The sequence below is a fragment of the Parasteatoda tepidariorum genome, chromosome 2 (genome assembly GCF_043381705.1).
Source record: "Parasteatoda tepidariorum isolate YZ-2023 chromosome 2, CAS_Ptep_4.0, whole genome shotgun sequence".
Taxonomy (NCBI): Eukaryota; Metazoa; Arthropoda; class Arachnida; order Araneae; family Theridiidae; genus Parasteatoda; species Parasteatoda tepidariorum.
In genome coordinates this window covers 54,057,924-54,076,741 of record NC_092205.1, presented here as the reverse complement: position 1 = coordinate 54,076,741, position 18,818 = coordinate 54,057,924, and the positions used below count along the sequence as shown (strand labels likewise).

Sequence of the window (18,818 nt, the reverse complement as noted above, 5' to 3'; positions counted from 1 at the left end):
CAATTCAAATGGAACTTTCTTTGTAAATAATGCACATTTCTTGCTATTTTTCTACAAAATATTTAAGAATGCCTGTAAGTATTAAAAAGAGAAAGTTTGTAATTCATTTTAATGGAGGGAATTAAGAAAATAATGATAATAAAAGACCAAAGTCCACAAGCAGCGAAATAAAATAGATAAAAAAATATACACTTGACAAAATACAGTGCAATTACTTTTTTATTATCTGTATATTTTTAAACAAAAATAAAGAAATGATATAAATGACAAATATGTTTATCTTCTTCATTCATTTCTGCAAGGCCATTCATATCTTAAGCACTCTTCCCTTCCGTAAAAAACATGTCAAACCATGGAAATGATAAATGTGTGGGACTGCACGCGAGAATATACAGGAAAACAATTACTCTCTTATCTATTAGAAAAAAAGGACGTTTCGTTGACAGTTACTACCGTTTTAGATAGTACATTTGATAGCAGTTTCCCTAAGAAAAAATTAATAAACAAATAATTTGAAGTAAAAAAAAGAGTCAGAGATATTTCGATTTCCATTTATAAGACCTCTTCCCTTGCCATCTTGGATTTTAAGTTAAATTTATAAATTTTTTTCGTTTCCCCGTCGTTTTGAAACTCTAATCAATTTTTTAAATATTGAGTTATCATTCGTCAGCAGCGCATATTTAGAAAAAATAATAATTAATGTCGTTGTTTTAATTAGGAGAAATAGCTGTTGATAATTTTCAGAAACTTTATGGCTTTCCTTTTTTTTCAAAAATGTAGAGCATTCAAAATGTAGAGCAATCAAATGTAAGCATGCGGTTAATTATTTTGATTAAGAGTCCTCCATTCTCTCTGTCTAAGATTTTTAAGAATATATTATAGTTTTCTCGATGTTTGTGGTTCTTAATAGACTTTGTAATATAGAGTATTACTCACCTATTATATATAATTAGAAAAATTGAAAAATACTTTCATCTCTAGGATATATAGCGGTTGATAATTTTCAAATTCTATATGTTTTTTTTCTTCAAAAAAGTAGAGTATTTACCTAATGCCGATAATTATTTTGATTAAAAGGTTTCTACCCTCAGTATCCTGGATAATAAATTTTGAAAAACCCTCCTCATTACAATAACAATCAAATTTAGAAATACAATTAAGATTTCGACTTAAAAAATTATAATTACACACCTTTTTCCTAAGTGTAGAAGAATATTTAAAAGCAGCAGAAACCCTAATTTGTTCTAAAGGAAAGAAATCAGAAAGACCATGAATAATCTGTGGTAACTTAGCATTTTCAAAATTCTTATCATGAAAATTAATCGTACAAAAAACCCTTTCGACTTTAGAAACATTATTAAAAAGCAAATCAGTTTTATTAACACCAATTTTTGATTTAATTAAATCCAAAACTATAAATTTAACAAGTTCAGTATCAAATTTAATTTTAGAACCAAATTTAATAAGGAAATTTTTTAAAACTTTATTTTTAAAACCAAAAATATATTTCCTAATAGTGAAAATATTATTCAAATTAACAGGTAAGTTACAAAAATTCGAAAACTCATCAAACTCAATAAATTTACCCTTACCTTTTCCACCTCCCCTTTTACTTCTAAATTTTGAATCACAAACACCAGGAAAATCAAAAACTTTTAATTTATTATAAATACAAAAATCTTCAGTATTAACAGTACCTTCCCCATTAAATTTACTATTTAATCCATAAGGAAAAAGAGTCTTAAGACTACCAATGTAAATATTTTCTAAATCAAGTCTTTTATCTAAATTTTCCATAAAATCCAAAATAAAAAGAGTAACATTATTAAAATCATGAAATTGAAAATGTAAAATTTCATAATCCGTGGAACAATTACTATTATTAAAATTTTTTATAGCTGATCTGTGGGAATTAATCCGCTTATGAAATTCAAGACCTGTCTGACCAACATAACACAAATTACAACAATTGCACTGAATTAAATAAATAATATTAATACTTTTACAAAAAAATACATTAGAATGACTGTCAATTTGAGAACTATCAGCCAAAGGACAAGTTTTACATTTTTTATTACAACATTTCTTAAACTTTTTAAATTTTGATTAAAAGGTTTCTACCCTCAGTATCCTGGATTTTAGGTTATTTAAATTATTAATGTTTGTTTCATTTATACTTTTTCGTACGTAACAAGCTTTTGAATAAATATATAGTATTATTGGACAGCATAATACCTTTTAAATAAGTAGGGAATAACGGAGTTGTTTTATTAAAATAAAAGAAGTAGAACTTGATAATTTTAGAAATTCTATGAATTTTTTCTCAAAACTTTAAAGCAATAAAATAATGCGACTTGTTGTTTTGAGTAAGTAATATAAAACTAGACTTTCTTAATTTTTTAAAATTTAATTTAATTGCAGTCTAAATTGATGAAAACCTATTAAGATGGCTCTAAGGCTTTTACACTAATTGGATAAAAACAACGATGCTAGTTAAAAAACTAAAAATAAGAAAATGGATACTATTTAACTACCTATCAAACACTATTAATTGCAGAATTGTATTGTCATAATTTTGTCAGAAAAAAATATATAAAATACGCTTTATATCTCATATTGTGATTGGGTGGCGGCCTTGTTCTTTATATGTACCGAAAGATAATCTGAAATAAATTAAATATCCATCATCAATATATTTGTAAAAATTAAATGAAGAGGATTAAAAGTATATTTTAGCATAAGAAATGAAGTGAAATTTTCGGACTCAAGAAAAATTATGCGCATTAACTTTAACCACTTAAAATAATTTTTTGTAAAAAAGTTGAGCGTTCAAAAATAGATACATTAAAGAGCGTCGAATTCTACAAAGTGGGCAGATAATTCTACCATAACTAAATGGCAACAATGGGTTTAATTTGATACAAACGACTAAATTAATAGTGCTATGATTTAATTGGGTATAATATGAAAAAAGCACAACTACTTCCACTTACTAGGAATAACATTTACCTTTTAGCTTAATTAATAAACTGAGTTTTAAATATGCTTACTAAATTCATAAACTTCGGTAAAACAACAGCATAAATTATTTCCAAAGGAACTAGACTAATACAATTCCAACCTGGAGAGTAGCGACTTATAACAAGACACTTTATGCTTTTACTTGTTGCTAGAAATCAGGTTCGCAGAAAATGCTGTTTACTAGTTAAATTTAGTAGGAATAACACGATCTGTGAAGTAGGCTATAGTATACCCAAATAGATATTCGACATGATTGATAGTGCAGAGTTGAAATTTCTAATCATTAAATATTAACGTAAAGATCAACTTTATTTCCGAAATAAAACAGTTTTAAATACTTATTTAATTTCATTATACGAACCTAAAGAAGCTTTACCCAGTTTAATATTTTAGAATTTTCAATCATGACAAGGAGAGGACATTATTGTCCATACCTATATAGGTTGTTTACGCCTGCGATTAAAAGTTATTAGTAAATGAACTAGAGAAATTGTGCTTTTGCACTTAAAGAATCATATAAAATTTTCCTATCAATAAATAATTCTTTATCTATTACCTGATCTAGAGCTGCTTGAACTACAGCTTCACTTTCAGTATCCAACGCTGAAGTTGCTTCATCTAATAATAATATTTTAGGATTTTTAATTAAGGCACGTGCAATAGCAATTCTCTGTTTCTGACCGCCACTCAGCTGAGTTCCACGTTCTCCCACAAGAGTATTGTATTTCTATTTAAAAATAATTACATATGAGAACATATATAGATTAAACGAAACGCTGAATTGAGACGAGTAAATGTCTTAGGACTTACTAATGGTAAGGCATCAATGAAGTTATGCGCATTAGCAATTTTAGCAGCAGTCTCAATTTCTTCTTGTGTTGCGTCTAGTTTACCATATTTAATATTTTCTAAAATTGTTGTTGAAAATAGTACAGGCTCTTGCCCAACGAGACCTATATGGTCTCTTAACCAACCAACGTTCAAATCTTTGACATCTGTGCCATCAAGCTCAACCTAAAAAAAATCAATCATCTTAAAATTGAATATAATTTTCATTAATAAAATGAATAGTTTGTGCGTCTCCCTTATAACTCCAGAACAATTTGCACTAGCGTCCTCAAACGTGGACAGGAGCATCAAGAGATAGTTTTGGTCCCTGATCATAATATTCTTTAAATTGTTTCAGCTAGATTGTTTTAAAGTCAATATTTCAGTTAGATTGTTCTAAAGAGGCGTTTGAATTTCTCATTGATTTAGCAAAAGCCATATATTTTAAAGATAACATCAGTGTTAGATTCATATAGCTCAATTTAATTTAAAAAACTGTTTAAAATTCGTTAATATTAAATTATTTTTTTTCATTATGTCAAGTTATTCACTATGTTGCTGGATTGCTGATACGGAACAGCTTGAATGGTAAGAGAAGTCTGCAGAATTTACCCTGAGGTTAAGTTCAGCTCTTAAGTTTATCATCAAACTCAATAGAAATAACTCTGTATTTTAAAAAAAATAATTTAAACATATCTAATAGTTTTAAATTTTAGAAAAAAAAGATTTTTTAAATTATTTTATTAAATTTCCTAACATTTACACCATTTAAAGAATGTTTTTTTATTTTTTTTATTTTGAGAAATGAAATTTGAATGCTTTTTTTTAGTTGTTAACGCCAAGAATCTAGGGTGTAAACGAGCGTTTGGAAGAGTTATAATGTTAGAATTCAGGGTAAGTAACCGATAAAACTCCTTGATTCTGGTAAATTTTGTCAATCGTAGGCAGGTCAATAGCAGTACCATTAAGGAAAATGATACCAAATTCAGTTGATCTTTATTTTAATGCGATGAAGTACTAAGAACCCATTTTGCTTCGTATAATAACATGAAATCTCCGTAAAGGGCAACAAATAATAATAATAAGTATATTAAAAAAATTAGAATAGCTTATTTAATTGTTTTGGTCTTTCAGTTTTAGGCATGTTGTTTAATACTGATTGTTGAAGTATTGTTTAATACTTATTTATTGATTATTTTCTTTTTCTACACGCCGAGCGAAGCGCAGATATTCAACTAGTAAATAATAAAATGTAACCGAAATGTTTTTTTCGAAAAATAGTAATTTCAATGCAAAGTTAACAAGGAAAGAATATTTTATGATAAATAAATAATGTATTTCTTTTTCAGAAGATAAATTTTATCACCTTTTGAAAAACTGTTATGTAAATTTGATGTGATAACAAAAACAAGTGATATCTATATATATATTTCTCTTACACGACACCAAAAAAAGGCCTCATTACAACTCCCCGAATGGGAACGTTAGAAAATCGACCAATGATTGCTGCTAAAAATGTTACATGGCAAATCTAGTGGGGTGACTCAACATATAGCGCTTTTAAAAACGGAAACAATAACCAGAGTGAGCATTATCAGGTTGTTCAATTCAGCTGCGGCAATCTCATACTATTAAGATAGGCAGAAGTGAGTAGTAGATCTCTATTTTAGTATTTTGTCGAAAGCGATTTTCCGAAGTACTTTGTACAACTAAATAAGATTCTTTTCATAACACTTAAATATTTACTATATTTTCTTCATTTATAGAGATAACAGTCGGCAAAGAATTCGGTTAGGTTAAAAAACATTTCGCTAAAAAAAGAACGAATTCTAAAATAAATGAAAATAAGCAACTTAAAAAGTAAAAATGCTGTTGCCAGCCATAAAATTTTTTGAAAGTTAACTTAGCAACATAAATCAAAATGACATAGAAGCGCAACTAGATCAAAATTATGATACCTGAGCGCTTGACGTAACAAATCCTTCAATTCTATAAGTGTTGTATCGCCAAATGCCCAAATTAACAATTGCAATTTCAAATTAATATTGAAATGTACAGGTTTAGAATTTTCTACAGTGAAAAGTTTTCGGAACTTCAGTATTCAAAAAAGTATACAAAAGCTAGACGTTAAGAACGAATCCAATGAGCGAGCATAGCGAGCATTGGATTGCGAAGCAATCTGAAATGAACTGCGAAAGCAGTTCCGGGGGTTGGTGAGCGCCAGCGAGTAGGGGGCGAAGCTTCCTAGTATTAAGTTAAAACAAATAAAAGTTTCATCTGAAATATATAAATAAAAAAAAATAACGATATAAATTTTTTCCAGTGACCTTTAACAAAAAGAATCTAAGGATTTGCATTAATAAAAAAAAATTTATTAGTTTTTCGCAACGAATAAAAATAATAAAATTCAACTAAATATGTTCGGATAATCATTCTCAGCATAGATTTTCTTCCCTTTTTCAGTTTTATTTTCTCGGAAACCATAGTTTAGCTCAGTCGTTTTCAGTTCATGAATATAGTAAAATCTAATCTAGACTCCACTCTAGACATAGGAATTCAAATGAATTCAACTATGAATTCAACCTGACATAAAACTCAACATTAAGACTAACCTAACTAAACCGATATGATGATATTTTCATTCCGATAACCAATATAATGTTTCCATTCTCCATTAATTCACTGTATATTAATGAAATAATAAATGAACTTTAGATTATTGCATATTTTTAAAACAATTATTACTCATTCGTTAATCTGCTCGAAATCGCAGATGAAATATATTAACTTAGTCTCGGGGCTCCACCCAAATAAAGTCGATAATTTAGTGTTTCACTGCTGAAAAAACGGCTGGTGTAAGTTATCTGCCTACAGAAAAGAAACTACTGTCAAAAAAACATAATAGACAAAATATATTTTATAAAGCTTTGGCAAATTCAATTTTAAACAACGACTTTAAAGGGAAGGAAAGATTTCTTTTTTAGTCACACTTCAAAAAAAAAAAAAAAAAAACACTGGATGNAAAAAAAAAAACGATGAGCGTGTCATAAATATAATAAACTTCTGTCACTACCGAAAAATCTCTCCGCGTCTTTCAAACGAGATGTAGTCTCCTGCATTTTATTATTATTTTAGACGTGATAAAAATAGAATATTGTCTCCTCTATTTGAAGAACGCAGTTTATAATTTTTTTTAATATTTTTTTTAAAAATTTGATACTGATTGCGGTTTTATGACTTTAACATAGTATTGAATTTAAATAAGGTGGTAATCTAAAATCAAATAAAAATTCACGTAAGGAAAAAAATAATTTGAAATAAATACCTATTTTTATACTAACGAAACTTACACTTCCTGAATCAGTATCGTAAAATCTTAGAACAAGTTGAATGATGGTGCTTTTTCCGCATCCACTTGATCCAACTAGTGCTACAGTCTCTCCCGGAGCAACATCCAGTGACATATTTTTTAATACCTAAAAACAATAAATGCAATTATATCAGATATGAGTAAAAAGAACTTTATGCTCATTTTTATAAAATTTTGGATTAATTGTTTTCATAATTAACATACTGCCACATCTTTCCTAGCTGGATAATTGAAGTTTACATCCCTAAGAGTTATGACACCTCTCAAAGATCCTGGTCTTAATCCTTCCTCAGAGCTGCTATCAATAACTGGTTTCTGAAAAGCAATTTTTTAATATTTTATTGAAAAAGATACATTTAATTGGAATTTGCATTTTCATGTAATTGTAGAAAATAATTGATAAATAGTATAAGTTTTTTTTCCATAAGAATTTCTTTTTTAATTATGGAATGACCTATGTCATACAGACATCTGAAGGGCAGATTTGTTGGCCCCTTTTCCAGGGCAACATATTAGGTGGGCTAACGTTGCTCCTACATTAAGGACAAATAGTTCAGAGAATGAAATAGCACCCATGGCCTTGTCTGGGCTTCGAACCCAGAAACTTTCTGATGCAAGGCCAGTTCCCTGACTCCTACACATGCCGGTCGGCATTTTAATGTAGTTAAAGCTATCAATTTGTTATTAGATTTGAGTCAAGTTGAGTTATTAATTTTATAAACAAGTTATCAAAAGTTGATTGCTGTCACGAAATGTTATCATAAGTATTGCATGAACTGTAATATGAAAGGAGTTTCTAAAAAAATATAGACATATGCAAAAATGACTGAAATTCACAAAACTCCAACAATATTTTACAAAATATTCAAGATTTTAAATAATATAAGCAGTAAAAAAATTACCTGTATCTGAACGCAATAAAAGTGGCAACTACTTTACTCTAAAATGCTGTTCTATTTAGGTCTCAACTAACTACACCAAGAATCAAGAATAGTTCCAGGTGTAATTAAATACGTAGAAAATTCTTTTAAACTATTTGGTGTAAAGTAACCACTACCATGTTTATTATTCAGTAACACTAAATTTTATAATTATAGTAGGATAAGATACGCATAAGCGTCTATAAAATTATTTTTAAGTTACCATATAAAGCAAGAATCATTATTTTAGGAAACATATATGCAATATTTCTTACAATAAATTTGTTTATCAAACACACGCGCAACACTGGGCGAATATCAATAGGAATTCGAACAAAGTTTACAAAAACCGAAGCAGAAAAGAGAAATTAAATATTATAAAACTTATTTAAGAGCTTAGTTTGAACTACATCCTTTAAATTAAGCACGGACGCTTGATTCTGTATTAACTTAAAATAACAGAGTGTAATTATTGGAGTTTTTCAACATCTTTTTCCGATAAGTATTACTCCTCAGTTTTACACTGTACTTTTAATGATTTGGTGTTGGGTAAAAACATCATAACCTCTAGATGAATAATAAAAATTGTGAAATGATACACAAACAGACTTGTAAAGTCAATAGTTTGAGTTCAGTTTACATAAATAATACATACCCTTTCAATAATGTGAAATATTTTAGCTGCAGCACCTTTCGCTAGAGCAAACGCTTCAAAATATGGAGATGTTTGTCCAATAAACATCGACGCCGACATAACATTGAAAAATACCTATTAAAGAAATAAACTTTTGTAAGTAGACCATTTCTAAAACAAAATCAATAAGTAAATGTAAAATAAATTATTTATTCATGATTTTTGAATAAAGGAAAATTAAAGTTACTCAACAATAATTAAAACTCCTCCATCATATTCGGGGTCTACTTGACCATAACCTTCAATAATAAGCTGAACGCCATACCAAAAAGCAAGAGCATATCCTGCAAATATTGAAAACCAAGTTATGCTTGCTCCCAGAGCAGTCCACAGTCCTCTTTTGATACCTTTTCGCATAGCAGGAAGTAAGCGGTTTTCATACCTGGGAAAAGTATATGAAATACAAAATTATATTAGCAATTTGAAATATTACAAATTCTATTAATTAAACTTGGTAGTTACATTTTGAAGTATAATAAATTTGAAAGAAAAATTTCAGTTGACTTTTGATGCATAACACCTTTTTTAAACAAAGGCAAAAGCATAATTTAAATATAAATTATAAATATTTTTTAATTTTATAAATTATTTGAATATTAATTTCTATAAATTATTTATATTTTAATTTTTATAAATTATTGACATTTTAATTTTTATAAATTATTAAAATTTAATTTTTATAAATTATTAAAATTTAATTTTTTATGAATTATTTAATTTTTAATTTATATAAATCATACTTTTATCTTATAAAGTATAAGTATTTTTAACATGGAAATAAAAATATAATAAAAACAAGAAAAATATGCGTTCTTAAAAAAAATTCCACTTTTAAATTTTGATTTAATTTTCGTGTTTAAATGGTATTTGTGTTGAATATTAAGTTTATAAAAAAGTTGCATTTGAAATTTTCATACCTCTGAATTTCTTTGATCTCTCCTCCAAACGCAGAAACTGTTCGAATAGATGATAATACTTCTTCGGCCACCGCACCTGCTGCNAAAAACAAGAAAAATATGCGTTCTTAAAAAAAATTCCATTTTTAATTTTTGATTTAATTTTCGTGTTTATTAAGTTTATAAAAAAGTTGCATTTGAAATTTTAATACCTCTGAATTTCTTTGATCTCTCCTCCAAACGCAGAAACTGTTCGAATAGATGATAATACTTCTTCTGCCACCGCACCTGCTGCACCATAGGCCTGCATTTCTTCTCTAGAAACGTTTGCTTGTATCTAAGAATAGTAATATTTTTACTATAAGACATTATTTCATTTCCTGCTTATAATTAATATTGTACTCACATACAATAGCCTAAATAAAAATTTAATTGGTGTTATGTTCTAATCTAGTTCTTCTTCACTTCCTTCTTTATTTTATACAGTTTTTCTTTTAAAAAATTTGTTCGTCACCATTAAATTAAAGTCAAATTTTTTGAAGGATACTTTTTCAAACTTTTATACGAAACAGTGTAGAAAAAGCTATGTTGTTAAACTAATACACTGCAAAAAAATTTCGGATAGAATTACGGTAGAAAGTGCATTCAGGCATTCAGGGTGCCAGTACATTTTACGGTAAAATTTTACGCGACAAAAATCTGATATCCCGTAATTTTTACGGTAATATTTACTGTACAATCACTGCACTTAAATAAGTAAACTAAACTAAACTCAGCGGCGCGACAGCCCATAGAGGGCCAAGGCCTACTGTGCCCATCTCAGTTTTTTTGACCTTGGGCTCTGGGGTGCAGGAGCAGATGTTCCGGTCAGGTGGTCAGCCGAACGCGGAACCCCCAGTGTTTAGTTTCCAAGCATGCTTGGTACTCATTTATCGACCCACTGAAGGGATGAAAGGCTGAGTCAACCTTGCCCGGCCCGAGGATCGAACTAGGGACCTGTGGCACGACAGGGCGAAGCGCTATCGCTCAGCTACCGGGCGTCCACTTAAATAAGTATTACTGCAATAAAATTACGGTAAAACGGATTTTACGCATGCTGCAATCCGGGTTCCAGTACTTTTTACCGTAACTTCTTCTGGAATTTTTTACAGCCTATGGAACAATATTAGAAGCAGATTTTATTTAATAACCAGTACAAAAGACAATATTAATCTAGGCGAAAAGCAGTTCTCACTTACCTTAGCCATGACAGCCATAGCTATTGCTGTTACAGGTGTTATGGCAAGAATTACCAATCCAAGCTTCCATCCATAATATAGACCTACGCCAACACATAAAAAGGTAGAAGATAAAAAGCTGAGGCATATGCCGACTTTTTCCCCCATGCCATCTTGTATTCTGGTTAAATCCCTGAAAATAAATTAAAAATACATTAATTCTACTCAATTAATTTAATGTAGTAAAATTTTAATTAAAAAAAACAAAAAGCACATTCCGTGAAAGGAAATTGGGAGTTATATTTCTTAAACTAAGAGTATAAAGTGAAGTATAAAGATTTGGGATATTTAAATTTAATTTTAAAGCATTAAAATTTTCAATTGCATATCCAATAGGCAATTTTATACAGTGCATAACTTCTTAATATTAAAATTCTGTTCAGTTTTATAGTTTTTTATTTCCAATGGAAGATTATAGAAAGTAACAGCACACATAAACATCTAAAAATAAGAACAAAAACAAAAGATGCTGCAACAGAGTCTATTAATCACAACATGTTTCTAGCTTCCCAATAGTGTTCAGTGATAGAATTCCTGCAAAGTGCAGAGCAGCGGAGAAGGTGCATGGAGACCATGTCCTCACCAGAACTGCAAAGAGTGCATACCGGGGAAGGAACGATACCAAATCTAGACAGATGTTTCCGCAGACAGTCATGACCGGTGCAGGGCTGGCAGAATTCAGCCACTGCTCTTCATCTTGGGCCATTTCGCAGATTTAGGATGGTAGCCCTCCAAGACTTAGTAGAACTAAGGTCGATAAGTTCTCTGTGAGCACAGGTCTTAAAGGTCCTCTTAATAAGCTGTTTGATGGAACAGAAGGGCGTTTTATAGTACACTGAGAAAAAAACTTTAGTCAAAACTACCAAAATATGGTGAAATTTATGGTTTTTGTGGCTCTATAAAAACTACAAAAAGCATGGTCATTTCTATTGATGCGCTTTAATAATGATTTTGGTAAAATTAACAATAAAATATGGTTTTCTAATTTGGGATTAAATTTGGAAAAGTTCGCAATGTTATCATGATACCTTCATGGCAAAAAAAAAACATTTATTAGGTTAAATTTATTTTTTAGTTAAGTGTTTGTTACCAAATATGTGGCAATGAGAACTGTAATTTCGAAAAACAGAATTTCCTGTGGTAATGCGAAAAACAGTATTCGGGTTATCATAGGACTGGAAAAAATACAAAATGAGAGGTTTAAATACCGTATATTTCGGTTTTATTAACAAAAATTATGGTTTCTTTGCCAGAAATGTCTTCACCATGCAGAGCGGTAACTTTGCCAAAAATTTTTGTACACGTAGGCAACATGTAGACAAGTCAAAACAATTATTCCCAAATGTATAATTAAAAAAAATTAGTACTCATTGTGTATGCATAGCATGTTTTTTTTTTAAATCAAAATGTTAAAAGATTTGAAAGTTGGAAAAAATTGATAATTCCATCTGCTTTGCGATTTAAGATTTAACTTAAACATCATTAAGTAAAAAATTCATCATTTAACATAGTTTTGTATATCTTACCCAGTTATACGGCTAGCGAAATCTCCAGTTTCATGCGTATCATACCATCCGATGTCCTGTTTCAACACTGAAGACATAAATAAACAGCGGATTCTGAATGCTTGACTAGCTGCTGCCGTGTTAAAGAAGCATACAAATATGTAATTGCAAATCAACATTACTCCTCCAAAAGCTGCATTATAAATACACAGCATTGTTGCACTTTCTAAAAAATCTTCTCTAGTCCTGAAAAATTAAAAATTATTTAATTAGGAACATTGAGAAAGTAAAATGAAGTTACTAACCTTATGTCAACAATATGTTAAAGTTTTCAATAGCTCCCTAAATATTAACAGTAGTCTACTTGATTTTACTAAAGCTTAGAAAAAGATTCGATTTTTTCATTGGCAATGTGTTACCTACACAGTAATTATCTAGAGTACGTATGATCCAATAATATTGTATGCATACCACATTAATTTCATATAGAAAGAATAACTATGGGATATATTCAACTCTATACATTCAATTTTTGTAGAATGGATAAACAGTTGGAAAGTTTTATTACCAGCGATGTAAAAATAAGTTTAGTAACTCATGCATCGGATTTAAGTAGAATGAAAACATTGATACAAAGAATACTAAATATTTATTCGAAATAAAGTTAGTCAGCATATTTTTATTGAAAAGGCATACTATACCTCTTAACGGATAGTGATATCTAAAATTGGTTAACGATGCTTGCAAATTAATTTACTTTTATTGGGATTAATAGCATCTTAGGATTAAGTGTTGATAGGCTGGCAACACTTTAGGTAGGCAAAATTTAGTGGCACCCGAAAGCCATGTTCGATTTGGTTCCCTAAAGTTTTAATCAGTGCGCCATTTTCCTTGTTTTAATTTGTTTGCAATTTTGAATGCATCTCTGCGTTTTCTTTATTCATTCTGCGTTTCGGCTGTGTAGAACGTCCATCATCATAACACTGAAACGAACCTATGTCTCTCTGTATGAAAGTATCTGTTCTTTATTTTCAATCACATTTGATGTTTGCTTAGCAATTGTAACTTTCTGATTTATTTTGATGGCTTCAATCGATAAAAGGAAAAACAATCCCAAAATTCGAATTTAAAAAATGCATAAAAAATTGTGATACGATTGCAGTCCTAAAGTAACGTGTTAATTCTTTTTTTTTTTTTTAAACTAGCAATTTTATAAAATTGCTTACAGAGATAATTGCTTTAGAAAAATATGCATATTAAAATTACAAAAAATTAAACATTTAAAAAAATTGGGGTGGGGGATTGCTCTTATATAATCTAAAAATTGTGTATTCACTGTAATTTTTTTATTACTTTTTTAATTTCACATTTGATTTATTTAATTATTTTTCGCTTGCTTATTTACTACAGGGTTTGAAAAAACCCAACCCGCCCGGGTTTTATTGAAAATACTCGGGGATCAAAATTGATTTCGAAATTTTGCAACCCAGTTCTGGCACTGGCGTACTGTCAACACAAATTCTCCATGCACAACGATTAATTTCTTTCTGCCATGAACAGCATTTTTACCTCCTCTATTGTAAAAAAGTAAAATATGACGAAAATGCTGCTTGCTGCTCTCCATATTTAAAAGGACACCAACCAAAACCTACTGCGCATAATTAATTGAACTTTTTCACACACAAGACTTGATATATCAGTTCTCAAAACATATATTGAAAATGCGGCTTAAGTGTGAAATTGGGTTTGAAAAAATACAATTAAATCCTCTGTCGGAAAAACGAAATTACTTTCCGAGCAACCCAATAATTCTTTTTCGACCAAATTTTAAAAAAAACACTTAGTGAAAAAAAAAACCAAGTAGGTTTTTTCAAGGTGGGCCCACCCAATAAAACCCGGGCTGGTTTTTCAAAGTGGGCCCACTTGGCGAATCCTGATTTACTGAAAACGCAGTAGTTCCATGGTCATTAGAATCAATTTGTGGCTTCATTGCAAAAACACTTTGCTTAAAAAGCAAGCACATTTTTTGAAATATATTATCCAAACAATTATTTCCAGTAATTAATATTTTATCAAATTTAGATATCTTTTTGCACGATAACCACAGTTCTGCGCTTAAAAATGAATTTAATTCATCTACCACACCAAACATTTTTACAGTGTATGAAACAACTGTCAATAGATTTTTGTTACATAGATTTATTTTTCAAGTGTCAGTATTTTTTAATCTTTACGTTAGAGGGAAACAAATAAAATCCAGCATAAATTAATCATTTTATAAAAAGAAATTGAATTTCGCTTCATATTCACATCCTCTAGACTTTTTATAAATCTAAAGTAATATTAATTAATTATATTGATATATTTATGTATTCTCACAAACAGTATCAAGTAAAATTTTTTAATTAAACAATAAAATAAATAGTTTTACTTTAAACATACATATTGGAAGCTGAAACATTGTTAACAGTCATGTCGTAGGTTATCATTTTCTGGATGACTTTTCCAAATATAATCATAATTCCTGGCATTGAGCAACCAGAAGCTATAGCTATGATACAGGCAATGATCATCAGCAATTTATCACAGGCAGAAGAATACTTAAACTGCAAATAAATATTTTGTTAAAGATTAAATGTAATGAAAATAAAATATGCAAAAAAGTTATTAAGAAGAAAATGTTCCTAACTTACACCGTGGAATAATTTTTTCCCTGTTTGCATGAGATTTTTAAACATATCTTACTTTCGTATCCCTGATTTCAAATCTGCAATCAGTTTTTCTCTTCAAGTTTTTCAAGTTACGGGTTTTTCTTTAAATGATATTTTAAGTTTATTTTTGTCAAAAAATACAAGTTTAAAAACCTTATATATAACAGGGGGTAGCATAATTGTTGCGATAAATTTCTGGGGAAGTTGGGAACAGAAAATAATATACAAGCGCCTTTAGTCACATACGACGACACTTGAAAACATGAATTGCAGTTGCAAACATGAAAATATCTATGCAGTTTTACCCCTGATGATGTACTATAACACCCCAGAAGCTGGCTGTAATATTTAAGTGACCCCCTGTTATATATAACGTTTTTAAACTTATACAATTCGATAAAAAATAGAATAATAATGTCATTGAATAAAGTTCGTTAAAATAAAAAGTTTTTACCCCTGTGTCATCGTTTAATGTATTATGGAAATTTCTTGGACAAGAAATGTACTGGACGTTATTTTGTAAATAAATGAAATTTTAATTAAAAAATTAAGTTTGAATCTATTTGCTTTTGATATTTTATTACTCAATAATAGTTTGACCGATTCAACTCAAACTTCAGATTTCGTTTATTTAAATTTCCTACCTTAAAAGAATGTAAAAATATTTAATTCCTATAATTCCGTTTCCTTTCTTCTTTAAATAAGTTACATAAAGTAATAAATAATCTTACAAAATTATATTTAACAAATTTTGTTTGGATGTTTATAATTCTGTGTTAAATAATTTTGAATGGCTCGGAAAGTGACGAAGATATAAAGAAAAATAAACAAACATTAATGGAATCAAATTATCCACTGCGTTCTTGAAAAAATAACTATTTAAACTATTTTCAAATTGCATAATTCCAGAAAAAGTATGCTTCTTTATCATAGACAAAAATATTTCTTGCAGCCAATGAAATTGCATGTCAATACACAATAATCGGATCATTAAATCATCACAGGAGGCAACAAAAGAATTCGGGCAATGTTATTATATCATAGAACAGAATTTAGCTAATTTATTTTTATTATGTTTGCTCACTTCTTCCTATCTATTACTTTAAGTATAAAAATTTTTTAATGTATCTCTTAGTTTATTGTTGTTGTTTTTTTGTAATTTTGCAATGGCAAGCGGGATCTGATAGTTTAGAGTTGTTTAAAACAGGAAATAGACAGTGTAAAATTGTACGCTTGTTCTGTATACAATCATTAAAAACAAAAATTCCAACTCTCTAACTTTAAACGCAACTCCCACCAATTGCAGTTATTAAGATGCTTCGTTTTTCTTTTTATTATTATTTTTTATGTGTGTTTACTGTATTTTAAACTCCTAAAAATATTTTATAGATATTGTACTAATCTTGCATTTTTCAATGATAAAATTGATAGACAGTTTCATTTTGTGTTTCATTTTTGTAAAACCAACCTCCAGTTACTACAAATATCGACAGTAAAATGTGTATCAGCAATTCACCAGAAGGTAAGTTTATCTACACTATCCAGAAAATAGGCACATAACTTATCTTTAATTTATCTCAAGAGACATTAATGCTTATCAAGGTAAACTTTACTCGCTAAGGAATTTTCATTGCTTCTTACAGGCGCAATTTTAAAACGTGCGAGAGTTTTTTCATTTCTTTTTAGTGAAAGAAGCTGAGTTTATTTTTTAAACAGTATTAAGATGTTTGCTATCAATTGGTTCATATAAATTGGTAACAGGATGGATGAATAAAACTAATTTATTAAGTTGCTAGAGGGAAACTAATTTATTAAGTTAGGTTGCAAGAGGGAAAATAATTTATTAAGTTAAGAAAAACTAATTTATTAAGTTGAAGTCCGCTGTCTTACTCTGAAAATTCTGAATCATATCACGATAAAAAGTACTGGCACAATGAATGCAGCGCATCCGTAAAATCTATTTTAATTCAAAATCGAATTTTTAACTTAATTTTATACCATAAATTTACCGTAATATTTATTTTATTACAGTGATTCAGTGATTTTACAATAAGTTTTATTGTTAAACTTACGGGATATCAGATTTTTTTAATGCCTAAAATTACACGGTAAAAACTACTGACATTCTAAATGCCTGTACTTTTTACCTAAATTATATCTGGAATTTTTTACAACGCAGCTCACCAGCTTCTGTTATTGCAACTAATTCATCCTTGTTTTTTTAATTAATAAAAAACATTATTTAATTTATAGAATATATAATTATTATAATTTTATGTAAAAACATTTTGTTTATGTTATTCATAATAAAATGAACGATTACTGAGATTTAAAAAATAATCAACTAGATCATGGATGGGCAAACTTTTTAGGTCGAGGGCCAAAAATCGAAAAAGAAGAGTTTGGTGCGCAATGTAAAAATTTCTAAAATAACGAAACAATATACAAGTTTTAATTTAAATATTAATAAAATGAATAAAATTGCGATTTCATTTTTTAAAGTATTGAGGTTCGAAGTGAGATGTAGTTATTTTCTGGAACTAGGCTAAATGTTTGTCTCTTAGTCTACTTCTGAAATTATTTTTTCTAAGGTTCATAGTTGAAAACACTTGTTCACATATATAAGACGAATTAAAGTTAGCACTGACTTACTGGCATGAGTTATTAAATTAGGGAAACTAGCTTTTGGTAATGATTTGTAAAACTCACATTTTTGCACATTTAGAAACAACTGCTTGAGATGATTGTTAGATTGCAACTCAATTAGTTCAAGCTGCAAATTCGACCTCACGGTTTCACAATTTACGTTGAAAGGCATGGTAAAAATATCTAATTCTGTTTGAATGGCACTGAAATATTGATACCTGAAACTAAAAAGGGAGTTTTTTCAAGCCATCCTCATAATTCTTAAGCTTTTCCTTATTTACTGAGGGTATTGAATTTAACCTCGGGAAATGAGACAAGTCGTTCTTAGCTAGCTGTCCGGCAATAAATTAAGCTTCAGCTTAAAAGCTTTGAGATAGGCCCAGATATCATCAATGAATTGGTTTTTCCCTTGCATCTTAACATTCGAGTTGTTCATATGATAAAAAAAATCTGTGAAAAATGCCATTCTGTATCTTCGAATATAAAATGGATGTATAATTTATATTGTTTATATTCGCAACGCATCGGCAAGTTAAATTCTATCCGCGGGCAGGATAAAGCCTTCCGGCGGGCCACAGTGGGCCCGCGGGCCGTAGTTGGCCCATCCCTGAACTAGACTACAAAGAAATGTTTAAACTTAGGAATACAAAATGCGTGATATAATCGGAAGTAATGAAGGAAAATTAATTTTAATAGTTATTTATATGTAACGCTAACATTATATCAGACAATTTGAAACAATTTTTATATCTCTTGATTTTTTTATACTCTCTATTTATATTATATTATTAAGTTAAAAAATCTTAAGAACCACCACCACCACGGTTATGAGTGTTCAAAAGAGTGCCTTATTTTTTAAGTTTTAATTTCGGAATGAAGTGTAATATCCGGCAAAAATAGTAAATCCATTTATACCGAATTTTTGCTCCATTTCAACTTTCAGGGGAGGC

The 18,818-nt window shown here is 29.2% G+C and overlaps 1 protein-coding gene across 8 annotated transcripts in view; it reads right to left on the bottom strand.

Annotated features, from left to right (window-relative positions):
- LOC107453350 (ATP-dependent translocase ABCB1) overlaps positions 1-18,818 on the bottom strand; it is a 95,164-nt gene that overhangs the window by 22,774 nt on the left and 53,572 nt on the right. For 7 of the 8 annotated variants that reach the window (XR_011636155.1, XM_071177582.1, XM_071177577.1 and 4 more), the window contains exons 3-12: positions 14,954-15,117; positions 12,533-12,757; positions 10,968-11,139; positions 9,942-10,066; positions 9,026-9,215; positions 8,795-8,908; positions 7,424-7,534; positions 7,200-7,325; positions 3,832-4,035; positions 3,578-3,748 (exon numbers count right to left, since the gene is read on the bottom strand). Coding sequence is in view for 7 of the 8 variants with exons in the window: in XM_071177577.1 (XP_071033678.1) it covers positions 3,578-3,748; positions 3,832-4,035; positions 7,200-7,325; positions 7,424-7,534; positions 8,795-8,908; positions 9,026-9,215; positions 9,942-10,066; positions 10,968-11,139; positions 12,533-12,757; positions 14,954-15,117 (1,602 nt within the window). In the remaining variant the exon portion in view is untranslated. Of the gene's footprint in view, positions 1-3,577; positions 3,749-3,831; positions 4,036-7,199; positions 7,326-7,423; positions 7,535-8,794; positions 8,909-9,025; positions 9,216-9,750; positions 9,830-9,941; positions 10,067-10,967; positions 11,140-12,532; positions 12,758-14,953; positions 15,118-18,818 lie in introns of those variants that run through there. The other variant, XM_071177583.1, reaches the window with a different exon arrangement.